Source organism: Leptosomus discolor, chromosome 28, assembly GCF_034619465.1.
Source record: "Leptosomus discolor isolate bLepDis1 chromosome 28, bLepDis1.hap2, whole genome shotgun sequence".
NCBI classification, from domain to species: domain Eukaryota; kingdom Metazoa; phylum Chordata; class Aves; order Leptosomiformes; family Leptosomidae; genus Leptosomus; species Leptosomus discolor.
Window position 1 is genome coordinate 1,501 of NC_141418.1, and position 23,568 is coordinate 25,068.

General features: G+C 63.0%; 1 protein-coding gene across 1 annotated transcript; it reads right to left on the reverse strand.

Moving 5' to 3' along the window:
- Window positions 1–917: 917 nt before the first annotated feature.
- Window positions 918–17,785, reverse strand: EVI5L (ecotropic viral integration site 5 like; the record flags this gene model as incomplete). Its single annotated transcript, XM_086478846.1, has 18 exons — window positions 17,637–17,785; window positions 16,214–16,403; window positions 15,858–16,082; window positions 15,362–15,436; window positions 14,937–15,062; window positions 14,169–14,312; window positions 13,962–14,051; window positions 12,582–12,679; window positions 12,394–12,454; window positions 11,324–11,377; window positions 9,790–9,822; window positions 7,414–7,554; window positions 6,031–6,159; window positions 4,908–5,048; window positions 3,559–3,711; window positions 2,740–2,886; window positions 1,185–1,280; window positions 918–1,013 (listed from the first exon to the last, which is right to left on the reverse strand). Coding segments are annotated over exons 1-18 (2,148 nt in total), but the record flags the coding sequence as incomplete, so codon positions are not given.
- Window positions 17,786–23,568: the final 5,783 nt, after the last annotated feature.

Below are 23,568 nucleotides of genomic sequence, written 5' to 3' on the forward strand. Positions count from 1 at the left end.
CACCCATAAGTGCAGGATATGGGTCCTGGAGCACCCATGGGTGCAGGGTACATGTCCCCCAGCACCCATAAGTGCAGGACACGCGTCCTGCAGCACCCATGGGTGCAGGGTACGTGTCCCCCAGCACCCATAAGTGCAGGACACGCGTCCTGCAGCACCCGTGGGCGCCGGGTACGGGTCCCCCAGCACCCATGGGTGCATGATGCAGGTCCTGCAGCACCCATGGGTGCAGGGTACGTGTCCCCCAGCACCCATAAGTGCAGGACACGCGTCCTGCAGCACCCATGGGTGCAGGGTACAGGTCCCCCAGCACCCATAAGTGCAGGACACGCATCCTGCAGCACCCATGGGTGCAGGGTACGTGTCCCCCAGCACCCATAAGTGCAGGACACGCGTCCCCCAGCACCCGTGGGCGCCGGTACGGGTCCCCCAGCACCCATAAGTGCAGGACACGCGTCCTGCAGCACCCATGGGTGCAGGGTACGTGTCCCCCCAGCACCCATAAGTGCAGGACACGCATCCTGCAGCACCCATGGGTGCAGGGTACATGTCCCCCAGCACCTGTGGGTGCAGGTTATGTGTCCCCCAGCACCCATAAGTGCAGGACACGCATCCTGCAGCACCCATGGGTGCAGGGTACGGGTCCCCCAGCACCCATAAGTGCAGGGTACATGTCCTGCAGCACCCGTGAGTGCAGGACACGCGTCCTGCAGCACCCATGGGTGCAGGGTACGTGTCCCCCAGCACCCATAAGTGCAGGACACGCGTCCTGCAGCACCCATGGGTGCAGGGTACGTGTCCCCCAGCACCCATAAGTGCAGGACACGCGTCCTGCAGCACCCGTGGGCGCCAGGTACGGGTCCCCCAGCACCCGCGGGCGCCGTCCGTGGGCGCCGCAGCACCCATGGGTGCCTTACCTCGGCCTTGAGCTCGTCGATGTGGTCCTTGAGCTGGCGGATGTACTGGGCGGCGTCCGAGTGGTTGAGCTGCCCCTGGATCATGCCCTCCTCCCTCTGCGGGGGCGCGCGGGTCAGCGGGTGCCTGTCCCCCCTCCCCCCGCTCCCGGGCACCCCAGGTCACATCCTCCCCCCCCCAACCCCTCCTTGCCCGTGTCGTGTCCCCAGGGGGTTCCCCCCTCACCCCCGCCAGCCCCCCGGGTCCCCCCCCCCCCGTTCCCCGCTCACCTGGATCTCCAGCTCGGCGACGCGCTGCCGCATCTCGGCCAGGGCCGCCATGCTGTCGGCCTCGCGCAGCCGCACCGCCATCACCTCCTCCTTGCTCTGGGGACAGCCCGCTGTCACCCCCCGGGGTCACACCCCACACCCCACACCCCCCCCCCCGCCCCGTGTCACCCGCACGCCCCCCCCCCGGGGAGGCTGCAGCCCCCCCGCTGTCCCCGGGGATAAGGGAAAGGTGGAGGAGGGGAGGCTGGGGGTGATGGGAGGCGGGTGGAGGGGACATGGGGACAACACGGGAGGGGACACTGGGGTCCCAGGAGAAGGGATGAGGGGACTCTGAGGGAGGGGACATGGGAACCCCATGGGAGGGGACATGGGGACCCCAAGGGAGGGGACACTGGGCCCCCATGAGAAGGGACATGGGGACCCTGAGGGAGGGGACATGGGAACCCCATGGGAGGGGACACGGGGACCCCAAGGGAGGGGACATTGGAACCCCATGGGAGGGGACATGGGGACAATACGGGAGGGGACACTGGGACCCCATGAGAAGGGATGTGGGGACCCCATGGGAGGGGACACGGGGACCCCAAGGGAGGGGACACTGGGGTCCCATGAGAAAGGACGTGGGGACCCTGAGGGAGGGGACATGGGAACCCCATGGGAAGGGACACGGGGACCCCAAGGGAGGGGACACTGGGGTCCCATGAGAAGGGACATGGGGACCCTGAAGGTGGGGACATGGGGACAATACAGGAGGGGACACTGAGGTCCCATGAGAAGGGACATGGGGACCCTGAAGGTGGGGACATTGGAGCCCCATGGGAGGGGACATGGGGACAATATGGGAGGGGACACTGGGGTCCCATGAGAAGGGACGAGGGGACCCTGAGGGAGGGGACATTGGGACCCCAAGGGAGGGGACACTGGGGTCCCAGGAGAAGGGACATGGGGACCCCAAAGGTGGGGACATTGGAACCCCATGGGAGGGGACACTGGGGTCCCATGAGAAGGGATGTGGGGACCCTGCTGGAGGGCACATGGGGACACTACAGGAGGGGACACAGAGTCCCCAGGGGAGGGGACACGGGGACCCCATGAGAAGGGACTTGGTGACCCCAAGGGAGGGGACATTGGAACCCCACTGGAGGGGACACAGGGACCCTCTCAGAGGTGACACACTGACCCCTTTTGAGGGGACATGGGGACACCATTGGAGGGGGTGACAGGACACTGTTGGAGGGGACACAGGGACCCCATGAGAGGGGACAAGGGGACCCTCTCAGAGGGGACACACTGACCCCCCCTTGGAAGGGACACGGTGACCCCACGGGAAGGGCCATTGGTGTCCCTGGGGAGGGGACAGAGGTGTCCCCAGGGAGGGTCTGGGGTGTCCCCAGGGAGGGTCTGGGGTGTCCCCGGGGAGGGTTTGGGGGTGTCCCTGGGGGAGGGGACAGCAGTCTCCTGGGGCGGGGGGGAGGGGAGTGGATGGTGACCCCCCCCCCCCCCCCCCGGGTGTCCCCAAGGGGTGTCCCCAAGGGGTGTCCCCGAGTGTCCCCACCTTGCACTGGGCCTCGGCGTGTTTGCGGTGGCTCTCGCTGAGCTGCGCCTGCAGCCCCTTGCTCTGCGCCGCCGCCAGCCGCAGCTGCTCCCGCAGCCCCGCGCACGTCTGCTCCGCCCGGCCCAGCACCGTGCGCTGGATCTGGCCCTGCCACGGGGACACCCCTGTCACCCCCCCGGCCTGTCACCCCCCCGGCCCCAGCACCCCCAGTTCAGCCCCCAGTCAGTATATGCCCAAGCTCTGACCTGCATCTCCAGCCCCAGCACCCCCAGTTCAGCCCCCACGACCCCAGTACCCCCCAGTTCAGCCCCCAGCCCCCAGTCAGGGCTCTGACCTGCGTCTCCAGCCCCAGCACCCCCAGTTCAGCCCCCAGCCCCCAGTCAGAGCTCTGACCTGCGTCTCCAGCTGCAGCACCCCCAGCCCCAGCACCCCCAGCACCCCCAGTTCAGCCCCCCCAGCCCCCAGTACCCCCTAGTTCAGCCCCCAGTATCCCCCAGTCAGTATATGCCCAAGCTCTGACTTGCATCTGCAGCCCCAGCACCCCCAGTTCAGCAGCCACGACCCCAGTACCCCCCAGTTCAGCCCCCAGTACCCCCCAGTTCAGCCCCCAGTCAGGATGTGCCCAAGCTCTGACCTGCATCTCCAGCCCCAGCACCCCCAGTTCAGCCTCCCAGCCCCCAGTACCCCCCAGTTCAGCCCCCAGTCAGTATATGCCCAAGCTCTGACCTGCATCTCCAGCCCCAGCACCCCCAGTTCAGCCCCCACAACCCCAGTACCCCCCCAGTTCAGCCCCCAGTAGCCCCCAGTCAGGGCTCTGACCTGCGTCTCCAGCTGCAGCACCCGCTGCCGCAGCGCCCGCAGCTCGGCCTGGGCCTGGGCCTCCCGCAGCCTGGCGGCCACCACGGCCTCCTGCAGCGCGTTGGCGTTGCTCCGCCGCGGGGACTCCTTCCAGCGCCCGCCGGCCCGCCCCGCCTGGCCCCCGCACCCGTCAGGATGTGGCCCGGCAGCCGAGGGGCACCCGGGTGGCGGGGCGAGGGAGCCAGGCGGGTGGGAGGGGACAGAGGCGTCGGGATGGGGGACCCAGGGGGCAGGGAGGGGACCCAAGGGGCCAAGAGGGGACCCAGGTGTTGGAACGAGGGGCCTGGGTGGCCAGGAGGACACATGGCCGTCAGGACAAGGGACTCAGGTGGCAGGGAGGGGACCCAAGTGGATGGGAGGGGACCTGGTGTCAGGACAAGAGACCCAGGTGGGCAGGAGGGGACACAGCTTAAGAAGGGACCTGGGGGGCCAGGAGGGGACCCAGATGTTGGAACGAGGGACCTGGGGGGCCAGGAGGGGACACAGCTGTCGGGACGAGGGACCTTGAGGGCCAGGATGGGACATGGCCACCAGAACAAGGGACTCGGGTGGCAGGGAGGGGACACAGGTGCCAGGACAAGGGACCCATGTGTCCAGGAGGGGACCCAGATGTTGGAACAAGGGACCTGGGTGGCCAGAAGGACACATGGTCGTCAGGACAAGGGACTCGGGTGGCAGGGAGGGGACCTGGTGTCAGGACGAGAGACCCAGGTGGCCAGGAGAGGACCCAGATGTTGGAACAAGGGACCTGGGTGGCACAGTGAGGGACCCAGGCGGCTGGGAGGGGACAGAGGTGCCAGGATGAGGGACCTGAGTGGCCAGGAGGGGGACATGGCCATCAGGACAAGGGACTCAGGTGGCTGGGAGGGGACACAGCTGTTGGAACGAGGGACCTGGGTGGCCAGGAGGGGGACATGGCCACCAGGACAAGGGACTCAGGTGGCTGGCAGCAGATGAGGTGGCCAGGAGGGGACACAGGTGGCTGGGAGGTGACACAGCTGTTGGAACGAGGGACCTGGGTGGCCAGGAAGGGACCTGGACGTTGGAACGAGGGACCTGGGTGGCCAGGAGGACACATGGCCATCAGGACAAAGGACTCAGGTGGCAGGGAGGGGACCCAGCTGTTGGAACAAGGGACCTGGGTGGCCAGGAGGGGACCTGGACGTTGGAACGAGGGACCTGGGTGGCCAGGAGGGGACTTGAGTGCCAGGCCAAGGGACCGAGGCGGCTGGGAGGTGACCCAGGCCTTGGGAGGAAGGACCCAGGCGTCTGGGGGGGACACCGGGGTGCCCGAGGGGACGCGTCCTCACCTGCCAGCTGTCGCTGAGGTCCTTCACCTGCTGCTGCAGCTCCGTCAGCGACTTGACGGCCTCGGCCTCGCGCAGCGCCAGCGCCTGCAGCTCCTCCTGCAGCCGCACCACGTTGTCCTCGTCCGGCAGGAGGCTGTTCCGCTGCGGGGACACGGCGGGGACACCGCTGGGGACGCCGCCCGGGGCGGCGGCACCCCCGGGGCAGGGGCGCTGGGTATCGGTGGGGACACCCTGGGGCGAGGGACAAGGCAGGGCGGTGGCACCGGGCCGGGGCAGGGGCGCTGGGTGTCGTGGGGACACCTCAGGGTGGTGGCACCGGTCCCTGGAAGGGACACCGCAGAGCGGTGGCACTGGGAGGGCTCGCCCCCCCGCTGCCAGGTGGAGGTGGGGGCGCTCATGGAGCATTCGGGGACACCGGGGACGGAGGATCCCCCAGGGACACGTGGCACCATGGGCCACCCTGGGGACCCTTGCATGGCACCGGGGATCCCCAGGGAGAGGGGACACCAGGTCCATGACACCCCCCCCCGGGCCCCTGGTGTGACACTCCCTGTCCCCAAGGTCACTGCGTGGCACCCTCCATCCCCAGGGCCACTCGTGGGACCGTCCCCAGGGCCACCCACACGACTGTCCCCATCCCCAGGGCCACTCGTGGGACTGTCCCTATCCCCAGGGCCACCCACATGATTGTCCCCATCCCCAGGGCTGCTCGTGGGACCGTCCCCAGGGCCACCCACATGACTGTCCCCATCCCTAGGGCCACCCACATGACTGTCCCCACCCCAGGGCCACCCACACGACTGTCCCCATCCCCAGGGCCACTTGTGGGACTGTCCCTATCCCCAAGGCCACCCACATGATTGTCCCCATCCCCAGGGCTGCTCGTGGGACCGTCCCCAGGGCCACCCACATGACTGTCCCCATCCCTAGGGCCACCCACATGACTGTCCCCATCCCCAGGGCCACTCGTGGGACTGTCCCTATCCCCAGGGCCACCCACATGACTGTCCCCACCCCAGGGCCACCCACATAACTGTCCCCATCCCCAGGGCCACCCATGTAACTGTCCCCACCCCAGGGCCACCCACACGACTGTCCCCAACCCCAGGGCCGCCCCTGTCACCTTCTCCATGTCGAGGACTTTATCCTGCATCTCCTTGAGGGCGCCCAGGGTCTCGCTCTCCCGCAGCCGCGACTGCTCCAGCTCCGTCTCCAGGTGGGTGACAAACTCCTCGCTGAACCGGGGGTTCCCCTGCCACCGTCCCCCCCGTCTGTCACCCACGGGGCACAGCACCCATGTGCGTCCCCCCCCCGGCCTCTGCCTTGCCTGCAGCGGTGGCACCCACCCCCCCCCCACCCCCCCCAAACCCTGATCTGGGGCACAGCAGGGCCTGAACTGGAAGGGGGAAGGTGTGGGGGGCGATGGGGACACTTGGGGACATCAACCTGGGTCGCAGCAGGTCACGAATTGAAAGGGGGAAGGCGTGGGGGGGCGATGGGGACACTTGGGGACAATTTGGGGACACCGACCTAGGTCGCAGCAGGGCAGGAATTGAAAGGGGGAAGGCGTGGGGGGGCGATGGGGACACTTGGGGACACTTGGGGACACCGACCTGGGGCGCAGCAGGGCAGGAATTGGAAGGGGGAAGGCGTGGGGGGCGATGGGGACACTTGGGGACAATTTGGGGACACCGACCTGGGGCACAGCAGGGCAGAAATTGAAAGGGGGAAGGCGTGGGGGGCGATGGGGACACTTGGGGACAATTTGGGGACACCGACCTAGGTCGCAGCAGGGCAGGAATTGAAAGGGGGAAGGCGTGGGGGGGCGATGGGGACACTTGGGGACACTTGGGGACACCGACCTGGGGCGCAGCAGGGCAGGAATTGGAAGGGGGAAGGCGTGGGGGGCGATGGGGACACTTGGGGACAATTTGGGGACACCGACCTGGGGCACAGCAGGGCAGAAATTGAAAGGGGGAAGGCGTGGGGGGCAATGGGGACACTTGGGGACACCGATGTGGGGCGCAGCAGGTCATGAATTGAAAGGAGGAAGGCGTGGGGGGGCGATGGGGACACTTGGGGACAATTTGGGGACACCGACCTGGGGCAGAGCTGGGCAGGAATTGAAAGGGGGAAGGCGTGGGGGGGCGATGGGGACACTTGGGGACATCAACCTGGGTCGCAGCAGGTCATGAACTGAAAGGGGGAAGGTGTGGGGGGACAATGGGGACACTTGGGGACACCAATGTGGGGTGCAGCAGGTCATGAATTGAAAGGGGGAAGGCGTGGGGGGGCGATGGGGACACTTGGGGACACTTGGGGACATCAACCTGGGTCGCAGCAGGTCATGAACTGAAAGGGGGAAGGTGTGGGGGGGCAATGGGGACACTTGGGGACACTTGGGGACATCAACCTGGGTCGCAGCAGGTCATGAACTGAAAGGGGGAAGGCGTGGGGGGGCGATGGGGACCCTTGGGGACCCTTGGGGACCCCCGGGGCCACCGACCTGCTGGTCCTGCAGCTGGCGGATGGTGCTCTGGGCGCGCTGCAGGTTCTCGGTGGCCGAGGTGCAGCGCTGCTTCACCACCGCCAGCTCCCGCTTGATGATGTAGTTCTCCTCCGCCTCCTGCGCCCGTGTCACCTGGCCCTGGGGACACCGGGGACCCGTCACCGCCGTGCCGCTGGGACGGGGGGCGGTGGGGATGCTGGGGGTGACGCTCGGGGACGGGGAACGACGCCGCGGGACAAGGGGGTGGCGCTGGGGACAAGGGGGTGACGCCAGCCCTGCGGCGGGTGACACCGGGGACAAGGCGGGGTGACACTGGGGATGAGGGGGTGATGCCAGGCCCGGAGGGTGACGCCAGCCCCACAGCCAGGGGATGACAGGGGGGAGGGGGGTGACACCAGCCCTGCGGTGGGTGACACCGGGGACAAGGCGGGGTGACACCGGGGATGAGGGGGTGACACCAGCCCCACAGCAGGTCACACTGGGGACAAGGTGGGGTGACACCAGGGATGAGGGGGTGATGCCAGCCCCCCATCAGGTGACAGCACAGAGAAGGGGGGGGGGGTGTGACACCAGCCCTGCGGCAGGTGACACCGGGGACAAGGCGGGGTGACACCGGGGATGAGGGGGTGACGCCAGCCCCCCATCGGGTGACAGCACAGGGAAGGTGGGGGGAGTGTGACACCTGCCATGCGGTGGGTGACACTGGGGACAAGGCAGGGTGACACCGGGGATGAGGGGGTGACACCAGCCCGCCATCAGGTGACAGCACAGAGAAGGGGGGGGGGTGACACCAGCCCTGCGGCGGGTGACACTGGGGACAAGGCGGGGTGACACCGGGGATGAGGGGGTGACACCAGCCCCCCATCAGGTGACAGCACAGAGAAGGGGGGGGGGGTGACACCAGCCCTGTGGCGGGTGACACCGGGGACAAGGCGGGGTGACACCGGGGATGAGGGGGTGACGCCAGCCCCCCCACCGGGTGACAGCACAGAGAAGGGGGGGCGTGTGACACCAGCCCTCCAGCAGGTCACACCGGGGACAAAGCGGGTGACACTGGGGATGAGGGGGTGACGCCAGCCCCCCATCGGGTGACAGCGCAGGGAAGGGGGGGGGGGTGTGACACCAGCCCCCCAGCAGGTCACACTGGGGACAAGGCGGGGTGACACCGGGATGAGGGGGTGACGCCAGCCCCCCCACCGGGTGACAGCGCAGAGAAGGGGGGGGGGGTGACACCAGCCCTGCGGTGGGTGACACCAGGGACAAGGTTCGGTGACACCGGGGATGAGGGGGTGACGCCAGCCCCACAGCAGGTCACACTGAGGACCAGGAGGTGACACCAGCCCTGCGGTGGGTGACACCGGGGACAAGGTTGGGTGACACCGGGGATGAGGGGGTGACGCCAGCCCCCCATCGGGTGACAGCGCAGGGAAGGGGGGGGGGTGTGACACCAGCCCCACAGCAGGTCACACTGGGGACAAGGTGGGGTGACACCGGGGATGAGGGGGTGACACCAGCCCCCCATCAGGTGACAGCACAGAGAAGGGGGGGGGGTGACACCAGCCCTGTGGCGGGTGACACCGGGGACAAGGCGGGGGTGACACCGGGGATGAGGGGGTGACGCCAGCCCCCCCACCGGGTGACAGCGCAGAGAAGGGGGGGGGGGTGACACCAGCCCTGCGGTGGGTGACACCAGGGACAAGGCGGGGTGACACCGGGGATGAGGGGGTGACGCCAGCCCCACAGCAGGTCACACTGAGGACCAGGAGGTGACACCAGCCCTGCGGTGGGTGACACCAGGGACAAGGTTGGGTGACACCGGGGATGAGGGGCTGACGCCAGCCCCCCCACTGGGTGACAGCGCAGGGGAAGGGGGCGGGGGGGGGGGGGTGACACCAGCCCCCCCAGCAGGTCACGCTGAGGACCAGGAGGTGACACCAGCCCTGCGGGGACCTCCAGGGTCGTTCTGTCCCCTTCCACCCGCTCTCACCCCACGACCTCCCACCCGAAAGCCACGCGTTTCGGTCAAACGCAGCAAAACGGCGGCTTTTACCCCATCTGGGCCGCCCCCCGCCCCCAAGTGCCACCACCCCCTCCCCACCCAGCCCCACAAAAGGGCCCCCAACCCCCTCTACCCCCCCCCCATATTTCTCACCAACCCCCCCCCCCTCCCCCAAATCCTCCTTCTTCCCACCAACCCCCCCCCCCCCCCGAAGCGGCGAAGGTGCGCGGGAGCCTCCGGAAAAGGCAGGAAGAAAAAAAGGACAAATCTCCCCGAAGGAGCCAGCTGCAGGGGGGAGAAAGGGGGGGGGGGGGGGGGGGGAAGAAAAGGATTAAAAGCAGAAAAAAGGGGAAAATAGCTATTTTTGACGCTACCTGGATGAGCCTGTCGGCGAGAGCCGCGCTCTCCTGCGGCCGCCGGCGAGAGGAGAGAGAAAAGAGAGGAGAGACGTAACGAGACAAGCGCGGGGGGACGGGGGCAGCGAGAGAAGCCACGAGGCGGAGGCACCCGGCACCGCTTCCCGTTTCGGGGTAATTTCCAAGGATTTTAGCTCTTTCCCCCCCCCCCCACGTCGAGGGGTTAAAAAAAAAACCCCCAAAACCGGCGACGTTTTGCCCTAAACCGGGGCGTTTCCCACCTCCTGGAGGGAGACTTGGGTGTGGAAAAGCCACGAAGCAGCTGCTCGCTGGGCTTCAAAGTCCAATTTTTTCGCACCGAAAGGGTGCCGGGAGGGGAGATTTTGGGGGTGCGGCCCCTAAAAGGGGTGCTGGAGGTGGCGGGGGTGCACCCACGGCTGCCGGGATCTCTTGGGGGGGGGGGGTGGCGTGGGGGCCTCGAGGGAGTTTGGGGACTTTTGTGGGTGCTCCCAGGAGGGTTTTGGGTGCCCCCAGAAGGGTTTGGGTGCTCCCAGGGGGGGTTTGGGTGCCCTCAGGGGGTTTGGGTGCCCCCAGGGGGGATTTGGGTGTCCTCAGGGGGTTTGGGTGCCCCCAGGGGGGTTTTGAGTGCCCCCAGGGGGGATTTGGGTGTCCCCAGAGGGATTTTTGGGTGCTCCCAGAGAGGTTTGGGTGCCCCCAGGTGGGTTTTGAGTGCCCCCAGAGAGGTTTGGGTGCCCCCAGGGGGGTTTTGGGTGCCCCCAGAGGGGATTTGGGTGCCCTCAGAGAGGTTTGGATGCCCCCAGGGGGGTTTTGGGTGCCCCCAGGGGTGTTTGGGTGCGCCCAGAGGGGTTTTGAGTGTCCCCAGAGGGGGGTTGGATGCCCCAAGGGGGGTTTTGGATGCTCCCAGAGGGGTTTGGGTGCCCCCAGAGGGGATTTGGGTGTCCCCAGAGGGGTTTGGGTGCCCCCAGGTGGGTTTTGGGTGCCCTCAGGGGGTTTGGGTGCCCCCAGAGGGGATTTGGGTGCCCTCAGAGAGGTTTGGATGCCCCCAGGGGGGTTTTGGGTGCCCCCAGGGGTGTTTGGGTGCGCCCAGAGGGGTTTTGAGTGTCCCCAGAGGGGGTCTGGGTGCCCCAAGGGGGGTTTTGGGTGCTCCCAGGGGGGTTTGGGTGCTCCTGGAGGGGTTTGGATGCCCCCGGAGGGGTTTTGGGTGCTCCCAGAGAGGTTTGGGTGCCCCCAGGGGGGTTTTGGGTGCACCCAGAGGGGTTTGGGTGCCCCCAGGGAGGGTTTGGATGCGTTCAGAGGGGATTTGGGTGCCCCCAGAGGGGTTTTGGGTGCCCCCAGGGGGGGTTGGGTGCTCCTGGAGGGGTTTGGATGCCCCCACAGGGGTTTTGAGTGCTCCCAGAGAGGTTTGGGTGCCCCCAGGGGGGTTTTGGGTGCCCCCAGAAGGGTTTGGGTGCCCCCAGGGGGGGTTTGGGTGCCCCCAGAGGGGTTTTGGGGTGCCCCCGGGGGGGGTTGGGGTGCCGGCCATGGGGCTCACCTTCTCCAGGGTTTCGATGCGCTGTTTCAGCAGGCGGTTCTCGGTGCGGAGGCGCTGGGGGGGGGGAAATGGGGAGGAATTAGCCCCCAGGGGAGCTTTGATGTCCCCAAGGGGGGGGTCGCTGAGCCTGGGGACAGGGGGATGTGGGGGTAAAGTGGCCCTGGGGAGGGGCTAAGCCCCCCCTGGATGGCTCCAGTGGCCCCAGTGCTGGGTCAAGTGGCCCCGGGGTGGCTCGAATCACCCTGAAGATGGGGAAAAAACGGCCCTGGGGGGGCTTAGATGGCCATGGGGACAGGCTAAATAGCTTAAAAGGTCCTGGGATGGGTCGTGGTGGCCCCAGGATGGATTAGATGGTCCCAGAGATGGCTCAAATGGCCCCAGGGATGGGCTAAGTGTCCCAAAGGATGGGTGAAAGCAGCCCCGGGATGGCTCAAACCACTCTGCAGCAGGCCAAGCGCCCCTGGGATTGCTTAAGCGGCCCTTGGGGACACCTTAAATGGCCCTGGGATGGGTGAAGGTGGTGCCAGGATGGGTCAAAGTGGCCCCAGGGAAGGGCTAAGCTGCCCCAGGAGTCTCAAGTGGCCCCGGGGATGGCTCAAAAGGTGCTGGGGACAGGCAAAATCGTAGCCAGGCTGGGCTGAGTGGCCACGGGGACAGCTTAAATGGCCGTGGGACGGGTCAAAGAGGCCCCACGATGGCTTAGATGGCCTCAGGGGTGGGTAAAGTTGTCCCACGATGGCTCAAGTGACCCTAGGGATGGGTCAGGTGGCCCCAGGAATGGGCTACACGGCCTCGGTATGGCTCAAAGTGACCCCAGGGATGAAGCAAAGTGGCCCTGGGATGGCTTAAGCCTCCCCGAGGATGGGCTAAGCCATCCCAGGATGGCTCAGGCGGCCCTGGGAACGGATGAAATGACCCTGGGATGGGCCAAAGCGGCTGCAGGATGGCTTAGATGGCCCTGGGGATGGGCAATGCCACGCCAGGAGGGCTCAGCCAGCCCCAGGGATGGGCCAAGTGGCCACGAGGATGGCTCAGGCGGCCCCAGGAGGCCAACGCTTGACCTGTTTCACCTTGATCTCGATCTGCTCCTCCATCTCTTTGTTCTTGATGGCGGCATACTCCTTCTCCAGCCTGCTCGGGACACGGGGACAGGCTGGGACACGAGGACAAGGAGCAGACCCGCCCCCCCCCCTGTCCCTGTGCCCCGCGGTGGCCGCAGGGACCCTACCCAAGCACCCAAGACGTCTCCCCATCTCACCTCTTCATCTTCTTGGGGTTGTACTTGACCTGGAAGGCCCTGAGGATGAGCTTGTCGGGACAACTGTCAAACTGGTGCGGGATCACCTTCTGGAAGTACTGGGGGCGCGGAAACCGGCCGTGAAACACGGCCCCAGAACAAAGGCCATCGCGTCAACCAGCCCCAAAGCGGGGCCCGTTGGGTAAAACCAGCCCCAAAATAGGGTCTGTTGGATAAATCTGGCCCCAAACAGCCCCTTCCCGTTGCATAAATCCACCCCAAAACACAACTTAGTGCATAAACCAGCCCCAAAATACGACCCATCACGTAAACTACAAATACAGCCCGTTGCATAAATCCACCCCAAAATACGGCCCGTTGCGTAAACCGGGCCTCAAACCCATCCAGTTGGGAGAAACCTGCCCGAAAATACCAAATGTGGGGCTCAATCTGCCCCAAACTATGGCCCCTCAGACAAATCTGCCCCAAAGCACGTCCCGTTGGGCAAATCTACCCCAAAACACGTCCCGTTGGGCAAATCCACCCCAAAGCATGTCCCGTTGGGCAAATCCAACCCAAAACACGTCCCGTTGGGCAAATCTACGCCAAAACACATCCCGTTGGGCAAATCCGCCCCAAAACACGTCCCGTTGGGCAAATCCGCCCCAAAACACGTCCCGTTGGACAAATCTACCCCAAAGCACGTCCCGTTGGGCAAATCCAACCCAAAACATGTCCAGTTGGGCAAATCCAACCCAAAACATGTCCAGTTGGGCAAATCTACCCCAAAACACGTCCCGTTGGGCAAATCTACCCCAAAACACGTCCCGTTGGGCAAATCCACCCCAAAACACGTCCCGTTGGGCAAATCCACCCCAAAACACGTCCCGTTGCATAAATCCAACCCAAAACACGTCCCGTTGGGCAAATCTACCCCAAAACACGTCCCGTTGGGCAAATCTACCCCAAAGCACGTCCCGTTGGGCAAATCCACCCCAAAACACGTCCCGTTGGGCAAATCCAACCCAAAACACGTCCCGTTGGGCAAATCCAACCCAAAACACGTCCCGTTGGGCAAATCCACCCCAAAAACACGTCCCGTTGGGCAAATCTACCCCAAAACACGTCCCGTTGGACAAATCTACCCCAAAACACGTCCCGTTGGGCAAATCCACCCCAAAACACGTCCAGTTGGGCAAATCCACCCCAAAAACACGTCCCGTTGGGGAAATCCGCCCCAAAACACGTCCCGTTGGGCAAATCTACCCCAAAACACGTTCTGTTGGACAAATTTACCCCAAAGCACGTCCCGTTGGGCACATCCACCCCAAAAGATGTCCTATTGGGCAAATCCACCCCCAAAGCCACCCCGTGGGCTCACCGCCCGCCGGAAGCGCGTACCTGGGACATGCCCTCCATGTCGAGCTGGACGAGCTCAGCCTGGTTGAACTGCAGCAGGGCCATCCCCACGCGGAAGACGATCTCCAGCCCCTGCGGGAAGACTCCACGCTTGACCCCCGCGCCGAGGTTCTGGGGTTTTTCTCCCCCAAACCAGGACCAGTTGGTTTTTCCAAGTGGAGAAGGGGGTTGCGGCCGCGGCGCCGTTACCTCGTACATGAAGATGTCGAAGACGCGCGTGGCCACGGGAAGAGGGAAGGTGGTGAGGAAGAGGGTGAGGAACCAGGACGAGGCGTACATGGAGGTGAGGAAGCTCTGCGAGCGGAAGTGGATGTTCAGCTCCGGCAGCTGCTCCTGGACGTGAGAGACGGGGGGAACGAAGAGAAAGGGGGAAGGGTGGATGTTTTTAGGGGGCCTTCAGGGCTGTTGAGGTTTGAACAGGTCCACGAGGTCTTGGGGAGGTCCCTGAGAGGTCTTGTGGAAGGTCTCTTGGGCAGGGGGTGGCTCGTGGATGGTCCCCAGGGTCTCGTGGATGGTCCCCAGGGTCTCGTGGATGGTCCCCAGGGTCTCAGATGTCCCTCAGGGCATCTTGTAGATGGTCCCTGGGGTGTCTCATGGATGGTCCCTGGGGTGTCTCATGGAGGTGCCCTTTGTGTGTCCCACAGATGGTCCCCAAGGTCTCACGGATGGTCCCTGGGGCATCTCATGGAGGTGCCCTGGGGTCTCATGGATGCCCTGAGGGTATCTCATGGACGTCCTTGGGGTCTCACTGATGTCCCCCTTGAGGGATCACGGATGCCCTCAGAGCAGAGACGCCCCCAGGACCTGTGCTGCTGGACACGACCTCCACCGGAGGAATCCCTTTCTCCCAAGAGCTGCCACCTCACTCCCGTCTCTCCCTGTCCCGTGTCCCCCCCTGGCTCTACCCGCTGGCTCCCACCACCCCGAGGCTCTCGTGGGGCGCGGGGTGGTGCCTACCTGCAGCATGTACTCGAACTGGTAGATGCAGAGCCCCAGCTCGGCCATGCTGGGTTTGAAGAGCTCCCGCAGGCGATACTCCTGCATCAGCCTCACGAACACGCAGAAGGCCTCTTCCTCAGGCATCTGCAGACCCAAAGGGACAGGAATTCCCCCCGCTAAAACCCTGCTGGCAGCTCCGGGTGGGGAAGCTCTTTCCATCAGGTGATGGGATGGGACGTGCCGGGAGCCGCCGCTGGGGGAAGGGGAATGTGAACGGGGGAATTGAAACCCACCAGGAGGGAGTGGGATGGCGGGAACGAGGCCGCTGCGGTCCTGAGGATCAAGAAAAAGGCTCCTATTCCCCCACCCCGTTCTAGCACGTCTCCGGAGGGCGTCAAACCCCCGTCGGGGCGGCTCCTCCTCGCCCCGGCGTCGCCACGAACCTGCATGAGCAGCAGTCCCACGATGAAGGCGCTGCCCTGGCAGTACCCGACCTCCCGGTCCACCAGCGAATAGGCCTGGAAGGAGGAAAACCAAAAAATCGAAAGAAATTTGTGTGTGAGCAGGGGGACGGGCCAGGCCACCGCCCTGCCTGCGGAGGGAGGCCGGCAGCGGAGCGAAGCCTTGACCACGGCATCAAAAATGGCTTTTCTCTTGGCCGACAACACCTCGGAGCACGAAGTCGCTGCGAACTTGAATTTCGACCCCAAAATACTCGTTTTGTAAGTCAGAGTAAAGCTCAACAGGAAGAAGGAGGTCTGGGACGGGCCGGGAACGAGGTCCCCTGGCGAGGAAAGGGCCGTCACGCTGGGAGAAGCGATGGTTCCAGGAGTTTGTGGTGGAAACCAACCCCATGAAAAATTCATACCCGCTTAAAAACAGCTTCCCAAACCCGAAGCGGCGCCTGGGCTGCGGCCAAGAGCTGCGGGAAGGCGTTACCTTCATGACGTTGAAGAGCACCTCCTGGCCCAGGCTGTCCTGGCCCTTGAAGAACTCGTGCTCCGGGTAGGTGCGGGCGATGTCCCGTCGGATGAGCTTCTCGCAGGGAGAGGACATCTTGAGCAGCTCCGAGTACTGGTTTTTGACGGGCATGTCGGTGGCACTGCAGAGCAGCTGCCAGACGATGGCGCGGAAGTGGTGGGGGATGCCTTTGCGGATGAGCTCCTGCGGAAAAACGGGGCAGGAAACCTGAGGAAACGGGTTTCAGGAAGACGAGGAAGCTCCTCGCGGGTGGGGAGACGTCGGGTTTTGCCGCGGGGGTTGAAACACCGTGAGAAACAAAGCAGCGTCCTCACCTTCAGCAGCTTCTCCTTCTTCTTCCGCCACTCGTCCCACTCGTTGACGATGCGGCCCCAGAGGATCCACGTGTCCTCCTCGAGGTGGCTGAGGTTGGAGGAGGCCGAGGAGCTGGAGACCAAGGAGGAGCCGCTGTTCCGGCGCGAGCCGTTCATGGAGCGCATCGACTTGGAGTCGGCCTCCAGTAGCCTGCGAGAGACGGAGGAAACCCTCAAAAAGAGCCCCAAAGGAGGAGAGAGCCCCCAAAACCGCCCGAAAGGAGGAGATATTCCCCCCCAACGGCCCCAAAGGGGGAGAGATTCCCACAAAACCAGCCCAAAAAAGGAGGCGTTCCGCCCAAAACAGCCTCCAAGGAGGAGAGATTCCCCCAAAGGGGTCCCGAAAAAGGAGATGCTCCCCCCAAACCAGCCCCAAAGAAGGAGGGATTTCCCCAAAACTGGGCTAAAAGAGGAGAGATTGCCCCCAAACAGCAGATATTCCCCCAAAATGCCCCAAAGCAGGAGATATTTCCTGAAAACTGCCCCAAAAGAGGAGCGATTCCCCGAAAACTGCCCCAAGGGAGGAGATACTCCCCTAAAACCACTCCAAAAGAAGAGATATTTCCCCCCAAATGCCCCAAAGAACGCAATAATCCCTGAAAACCGCCCCAAAGGTGGAGATATTCCCCCAAAACCACTCCAAAAGAGGAGATATTCCCCCAAAACCACTCCAAAAGAGGAGATATTCCCCCAAAACCACCCCAAAGGAGGAGATATTCTCCCAAACAGCCACAAAGGAGAAGAGAGTCCCCCAAAACGGTCCCAAAAAGGAGAGATTCCCCCCAAAACCGGCAGATATCCCCCCCAAAACCACCCCAAAGGAGCAGATATTCCCCCAAAATGCCCCAAACCAGCACCCGGAGGGGTTAGCTGCCCCAGCCCGCTGCCAACAGCTGCCCAGGGATGGTCTCTTTAAATGAATTTGCTTAAAACCCAGCTTTCCCATGGGGTTTTTTCCCCAATAAATTTGCTTAAAAACAGCTTTGCAAGGAAATTGGCATTTCAGGGCTCGATTTTAACACGGGTTTCACGCCAGGGACGGAGCTTTTCGCCCGGTACTGCGGCGCGGTGAGCCTCGGGGCTCGCTTCCCACCCAGAGCAGCTTTAACCCCCCCGCAAGGGGTTGGTGGTTTTTTTTTCATTATTTCCAAAAATCCCCTTCGCCCGCCCGAACGAGCAAACCTGCTGCTTTCCAAGAGGGGAAAAAAAAAAAAACCCTGGAAAACAACAAACCGGAGCGTTTTCCCCCTGGCTGGAGCAACGCTGGGGGGAAACCGGCTCGTTGTGGTGCAGCGCCTGTGATTTTAAGGGAAATCTTGGGGGGGGAAAAAAGAATAAAGGACAAAAAAGGGGCAGAGCGGGGCGGCCGCGCGCCGGCACTCACCGATTTTGCTCCTCCAGCTTCGCCAGCAGCTCCAGCTCGTCGGGGCTGAGGTTTTCCGAGTCGGAGGTGGGCGAACAGGCCGGGGCCGAGTTGACGGAGGAGAGGGCTTCGTGGGAGGACGAGTCGGGGCTGACGGCCGGCGACGCCATGGCGGCGGGGAGCGGCGCCGCGCCGAGCCCGCGGGGACGCCGGGGTCTCACCTGGGAAGTCGAGCGGGACGTGACCTCCCCCCCCTCATCTTTCCCTCCTCCCCGCATCGCTTCAGATCTCTTGAAAACCCCCCCCGTTTCAGCCAGTCTTCAGCCCGCCGAGGTGGTCACGGAATTCCCCCAAAACCCGAAGTTTAAGCCCAGTTTTCAGGCCAAGCCAGGTCCAAAGCGCGTTTTCCCCTCTTTACCCTAAATCGGTTGGATTAAATCAGCCTCAAACCCGGAATTAAGCCCAACACCCCCTCATTTGGGGCAGGAACGGGCCAAGGTGGGCTGCCCTCGCTGCGGGTTTGCCTTGGGGAGTGCTGTCCGCACGCAGTTTGCCCGTTTCCGTGGTGTTTTAGGGGGAAAAAAAAATATATATAACGCCTCCCTGGGGAGGAACGAGTCCTGGTTTGGGATCTGCAGAAATGGGGTAGAAAACGGCGGGTTGCAAAGCAGCGGGGTTCAAGCGAGGATTTGCTGGCGGATCGGTGGGGACTGGGATCCCTCAAGGAAGCTCCAGCCTTCTTTTGAGCTGAAAAACTCTCCTTTTGGTGAAAAAAAACCCGCTGCAAAACGAACCCTCGGTGGCCAAAGGGGATGAAGAAAGCGGAGGGAAGGAAGAAAAAGCAGCAGCGCCCGAAGGACGCGCTGCGAACGCGTGATTTACCTGATTCGGGCTTAATTTGCAGATCAAGCTAGAAATCGGGGAGCTTTTCACCAAAAAGCCGCAGTTCCGACCCCTTTTTTGAGGGAAAAAAACCATCCAGGGGAGCAAAATAAGGAATGAATGGGCGCTGGGCAAGCGCAGCCATACTGCAAACGGGGACAATCCCTCGCTGTTTGGTTAAATTGCCCAAACCCAGCAAAATTTAACAGAGCGGCGTCGGGGCGAGCGCGGAGAATCGGGTCAATCGTTAACGGGACCACGAGGATTTGCTTATTTCGCAGGAAATTTTATAAAGGGGGGAGGAATAAAAGCCCCGATTATACTTAATTTGGCCCCACGGAGCTCGACAGGGCTCGTCCGGCAGCGCCTCCGTCCCAGAGCTGTTAATTTATTTTTTATAATTAATATTTTCCTGCAGGTCTTTGGCTGATGCCGCCCAAAACGCCGCTTTAACGAAAAATGGCGAGCGCCACGGGGGGGGTTTTGCCGCAAAACGACAAGTTATCGATCAACCCGCGGCCGCGGCGCAACTTGTCAGGGTTCGATGGGCTGCGAGAATGTCCTGAAATGGCTTTTTTAGGAAAAATCTTCATTTCCACCAGGACGGGGCGGGGGAATAAAAGCAACAACCGCAACGTGGTTGAGCATGGGATGGCCGAAAGCCATGATTTCAACCCAAAAATGAGGTAGGCAGGTGGGAATAGTTTATTAGACCATCAAAAAAGAGGTGAAAATGGGAAAAGAGGAGGGGAACGTGGGGGTTTGGGGTGAAATCCTGTTGATTTTCCAGCAGGGGGGGGAAGGAAGCGACGGTCGCCGTCCTTCAGGGGTTCCCGTTGGGCTGTGAACTCATTCTGGGTATTCAAATTTCCTGAAAACGCTTGAATTTGGAGGGAAAAAACCATCCAAGGGGTTCTCAAAAGCGCTGTGAAAATTGGGGGAGGAAACGGTGGAAATGGTCCTGGAAACGCCACCACAGCGCGCAGGCTGTTTTGAGGAAATTGGCCCCCAAAAAGGCCAGATTTCAGCCCGTTTGTGACGGTGGGTTCATAAAAAATAACTTTCCGGGTCGCCGAGGAGTCCTCGAGGTCCCCACGTGGCCCCAAGTGCCCACGCGTCGCCGTCACATCCGCTCGTTTTCCCCCCCAAAATACCAAAACGCTGCAAAAAAAGCCCAATTGCAGCAGGATGTCAAGACGCCGCCCTCGAGCCGGAGCATTTTGGGGGGCAAATGTTAAAATCTCCCCCCTTGTGCTTAAAATATGCCCATTTGTAGCTTTTTTGACCCATTTTTGCTGTTTTTTGGTGGAGTTTCATACCGTTTCTGCGGCGTTTTGTGCCTTTTCTGCCCCCTTCTATGCATTTCCTGCCCCTTTCGTCCCTTTTCTGCCCCTTTTTATGCCTTTTCTGCCCATTTTTGTGGCGTCTCTCAGCGCCGTTCTGCTCTTTTTCCACCCCGTTTTCACAGTATTTTCTACGCCGTTTTTCTCAGCGTCTCTCGGTGCCGTTTTCTGCCTTTTTCGCACCATTTTTGCCGTGTTTCCGAGCTGTTTCCACATTTTTTTCTACGTTGCTTTCGCCGCCGCTTCAAAGTTCATCCAAGCAGGGATTCACCCCCAGTTTCAGCAGCGATTTTTGGAAGCACTGCGTAGCGACGCCGACTTCCCATCAAACACAAACCATCCAAAATCCACCAATTTGCCAGAAACCCCAATTATTAACGTGCAAAACCAGCCAGATAAGGGGAAAAAAAAAATGGATTAAACCACAAATATTTCAGCGGGACGTTCTCGAGCTTCACCAACACCCGCGGTTGGTGGAAAAAGGAGGAAAATGGATAAAACCAGGTTTAAACATCGCGGGTTTTGCCACCGCTGAGGATGAAACAGCTGCAAATTTTAAGCTAAAATCCCCCCTCAATGCCACCAGGTCTAAACCCACCCAAAACCGGGCGAAAATTGAATTCAGCACCAAAACGGAGCGAGGAAACCACCAACACCCCCCCCGCCCCCGGCACCGGCCACCAAACTGCATTTCCAAACGTGGCTTTTTTGGGGGAAAAAACTACCCAAAATGCCGCTCGGGTGGTGATTTTTGTGGTTTTCACAGTCCTAAATTGGTTGAAATGAACCCAAACCAGGGAGGGTTTGGTGGTTTTGAGGATTTTTCACCAAAAGAGGGTGTTTCCCCCCCCCCCCCTTCCTCCATCCAGGCTGCTGGTGGCGGCAGGTATTAAACGCCGCCGGCAAAGCCCCGATTGATGGAAAACCAGCAGAAATAGGGGGGAAAAAATCGAAAAAGGAGGAGGAATTTTGGGGAAAAAAAAACCCTGTAATTTGATGGGAAACCTGAGCGTCCCAGCGCAGCTGAAAATCCCCGGGTTTGAACCCAAAAGCAGACGCACCGGGGACGGCACAAAGCCACGGCGCCGGGGGCTGCGGCCGCGGGTGCTCCATCTTCTGGGTGGCTGGGGGGGGGTGGGGGTGTGTGTGTGTTTTGGGGGGCACCCAGGGACCCCCCCCCCCCCCCCCAACCCCCAACGGATGGGGGGGGGAGGGTACAGGGATGGTGGTGGAGAGGGTGGGTGTGCACTGGGTGGAGGGGGGGGGGGTGATAAAAGCCACCCCCCCCCCCAAATAAATGACATTTGGGGGACCGCGGCTGCGACAGGGGGGGCCCAGCTGCCTGTCGCAGACCCCCCCCCTCCTCTTTTTCTTTTTAACCAAAACCTCATTATTTTAAGGGGAAAAGAGGCGAGGGACAACACCCTCTTTGCACACAGCAGCCCCCGGCAGGCTGCAATGGGGGGGGGGGGCAATAAAGGAGGGGAACAGGGGGAGGCCCCCGCCACCCCTAATGACCCCCTCTATGGGGGGGGCACCCCAATGCCTCCCCATGGCGTAGTGGGGGCACCCCCAATGCCCCCCCCCCCATATAGCCCTGAATTACCCCTCAGAGCATGGGGGGGGTGGGCACCCCAGGGTTTCCTCTGGGGCAGGGGGGGTTCAACCCCCAATTACTCCGCAAAAAGGGGGGGAGGGGAACCCCATTTACCCCCTTAGTCTGGGGGGGGGATCCTCTAGTTACCCTATGGTCCTGGGCGGGGGAGGGGGGTGTTTCCCCCCCCCCCCCAGCCGCCCCCATAGCTAGGGGGAGGATTGTCCCAATGCCCCCCCCCCCATGTGGGGGTACCCCCAGAAGCATGGGGGATACCCCTAATTACCCCTCAGCAAGGAGGGGGTGGTGGCAACCCCAATTACTCCTCCCCACATAGACGGGGGGGGGGAATATTTATATTAATTACCCCCCCCCCCCCCAGGATGACCCCCATAGACACCCCCTCCTCATTGCCTCGAGGGGGGCTTTACCCCCCCTAGTGGGGTCACCCCTAAACACCCTCGCACCGCGGGGAAGGCGGGGTACCCCCAATTCCCCCCCTCCAACATTGGGGGGGTAATTACCCCTCATAGCCCCCACCCCAGGGGGGGGCACCCCCCCATTCCTGAGGGATTGAGCCCCCCCCACCCCCCAACCGAGGGGGCGGGGCGCCCCTCCCGGCCCCTCCTACCTGCGAGGCGCTGCCATGGCGACCGCCGGCTGCCTCCGAGGGGGGGGCCCGCGGCGCCCCCCCGCCGCCACCGCCGCTTGGAGTCGAGCGGGAGCCGCGGCCGCCGCGGGCCCCGCCGCTGCCATGGGGGGGGAACCCGCCGCCGCCGCCGCCGCCGCCGCCCTGACTGACACTGACTGACAGGCGGCTCCGCCCCTCGGCCAATCAGCGCGCCGCCTCCGCGCCTCCGCCCGCCCTCACGCGGCGCCTCCGCCAATCACCGTGGTCCGCTAGGGAATGAGCCGCCTCGGGGGACCCGGCTAGAAACCGCGCCTGCTGTGCGGTGAGCCAATGAGCTGGCGCGCCGGTGATTGATGGTCAAGCAGGCGTTCCAATGAGATTCAAGGAGATGCTTTGCCCCCCCGCCCCCGGGGGGGTGGGCACCGCCTTGCCGAGAGGCGAATGGCAGGCTCAGGCAGTGATGATGGATAGGTAGAGAGACCAATCGGCTGCCACATCTCGCTTGGAGTGGCAGCTGGCTGACAGGAGAGGACAACAAGCCCCGCCTCTTCAGCTGAAGGATTTGGATTTAATTGACAGGAGACTCTACCAATCTCTAGCGCATGAGAAGCTGAGGCAGCCTATGGGGGCGCGGAGCCTAGGCGGCATTCGCCCCTCTGGCACAGGCCTCTGATCCTGCCTTCCTGGGGAGATTTGCGGCTCTTATTGGCTGAAGGGGAACGATAGGCAGACGCCTCCACCTATGGGGCGTCGAGTAGCTGATCGCCGCTCTGGGGTGAGGGGTCCAGGGTGGAGCCGTTACCTCAGGGAGGGCTCCCGGGTGGGGGGACCCGGAATGGGGGTCCCCAGTTCCCCAGGGATGAGGGTGTCGGAGGTCCCTGGTTACCCAAAGATGCGGATATTGGGGTGATGGAGGGTCCCTCCTTCCCACAGGGGCCTGGGTGCGGGGCCACGGGGTCCCCAGTTCCCAGGAATGGGGTGTCCGGGGTCCCACAACCCCCAGGGGTCCAGGGATGGGGAGATCGGCGGTTCATGGGGGGAAACGGGGACCCCAGCTCCCCAGAAAGGGGTGACAGGGGTCCCACACTCCTCACCCATCCAGGTCTGGGCATCCCCAGCGATCCCAGGGGTGCAGGGACACGGGAGGCCCCAGTTCCCCAGGGACAGGGGTTTGGGGGACACTGGGGATGTCCCCAAGGACAACAGTGGGAGGGGAACACCCAGGGATGGGGACACCGAGAGTCCCGCTGTCCCCAGGGACGGGGGTGTGGGACACTGCGGGCATCGAGGTGACACAGGGGAGATCTTTTACAGTGTTGAGAAGTGGCTTTTTTTAAAAAAAAAAAACCTTTTTGGGGGGCTTAAAGGGGTTTTTGACCACTCCGGCTTCAGTATTTAAAAAATAAGACAATAAAAAAAACCTGGAAAAGGTAAAGAGAGAAGGACATGGGAGGTTTAGGGGTGAGACCTGCTGGTTTTGGTCCTCCCTTAACTTTTACCCCG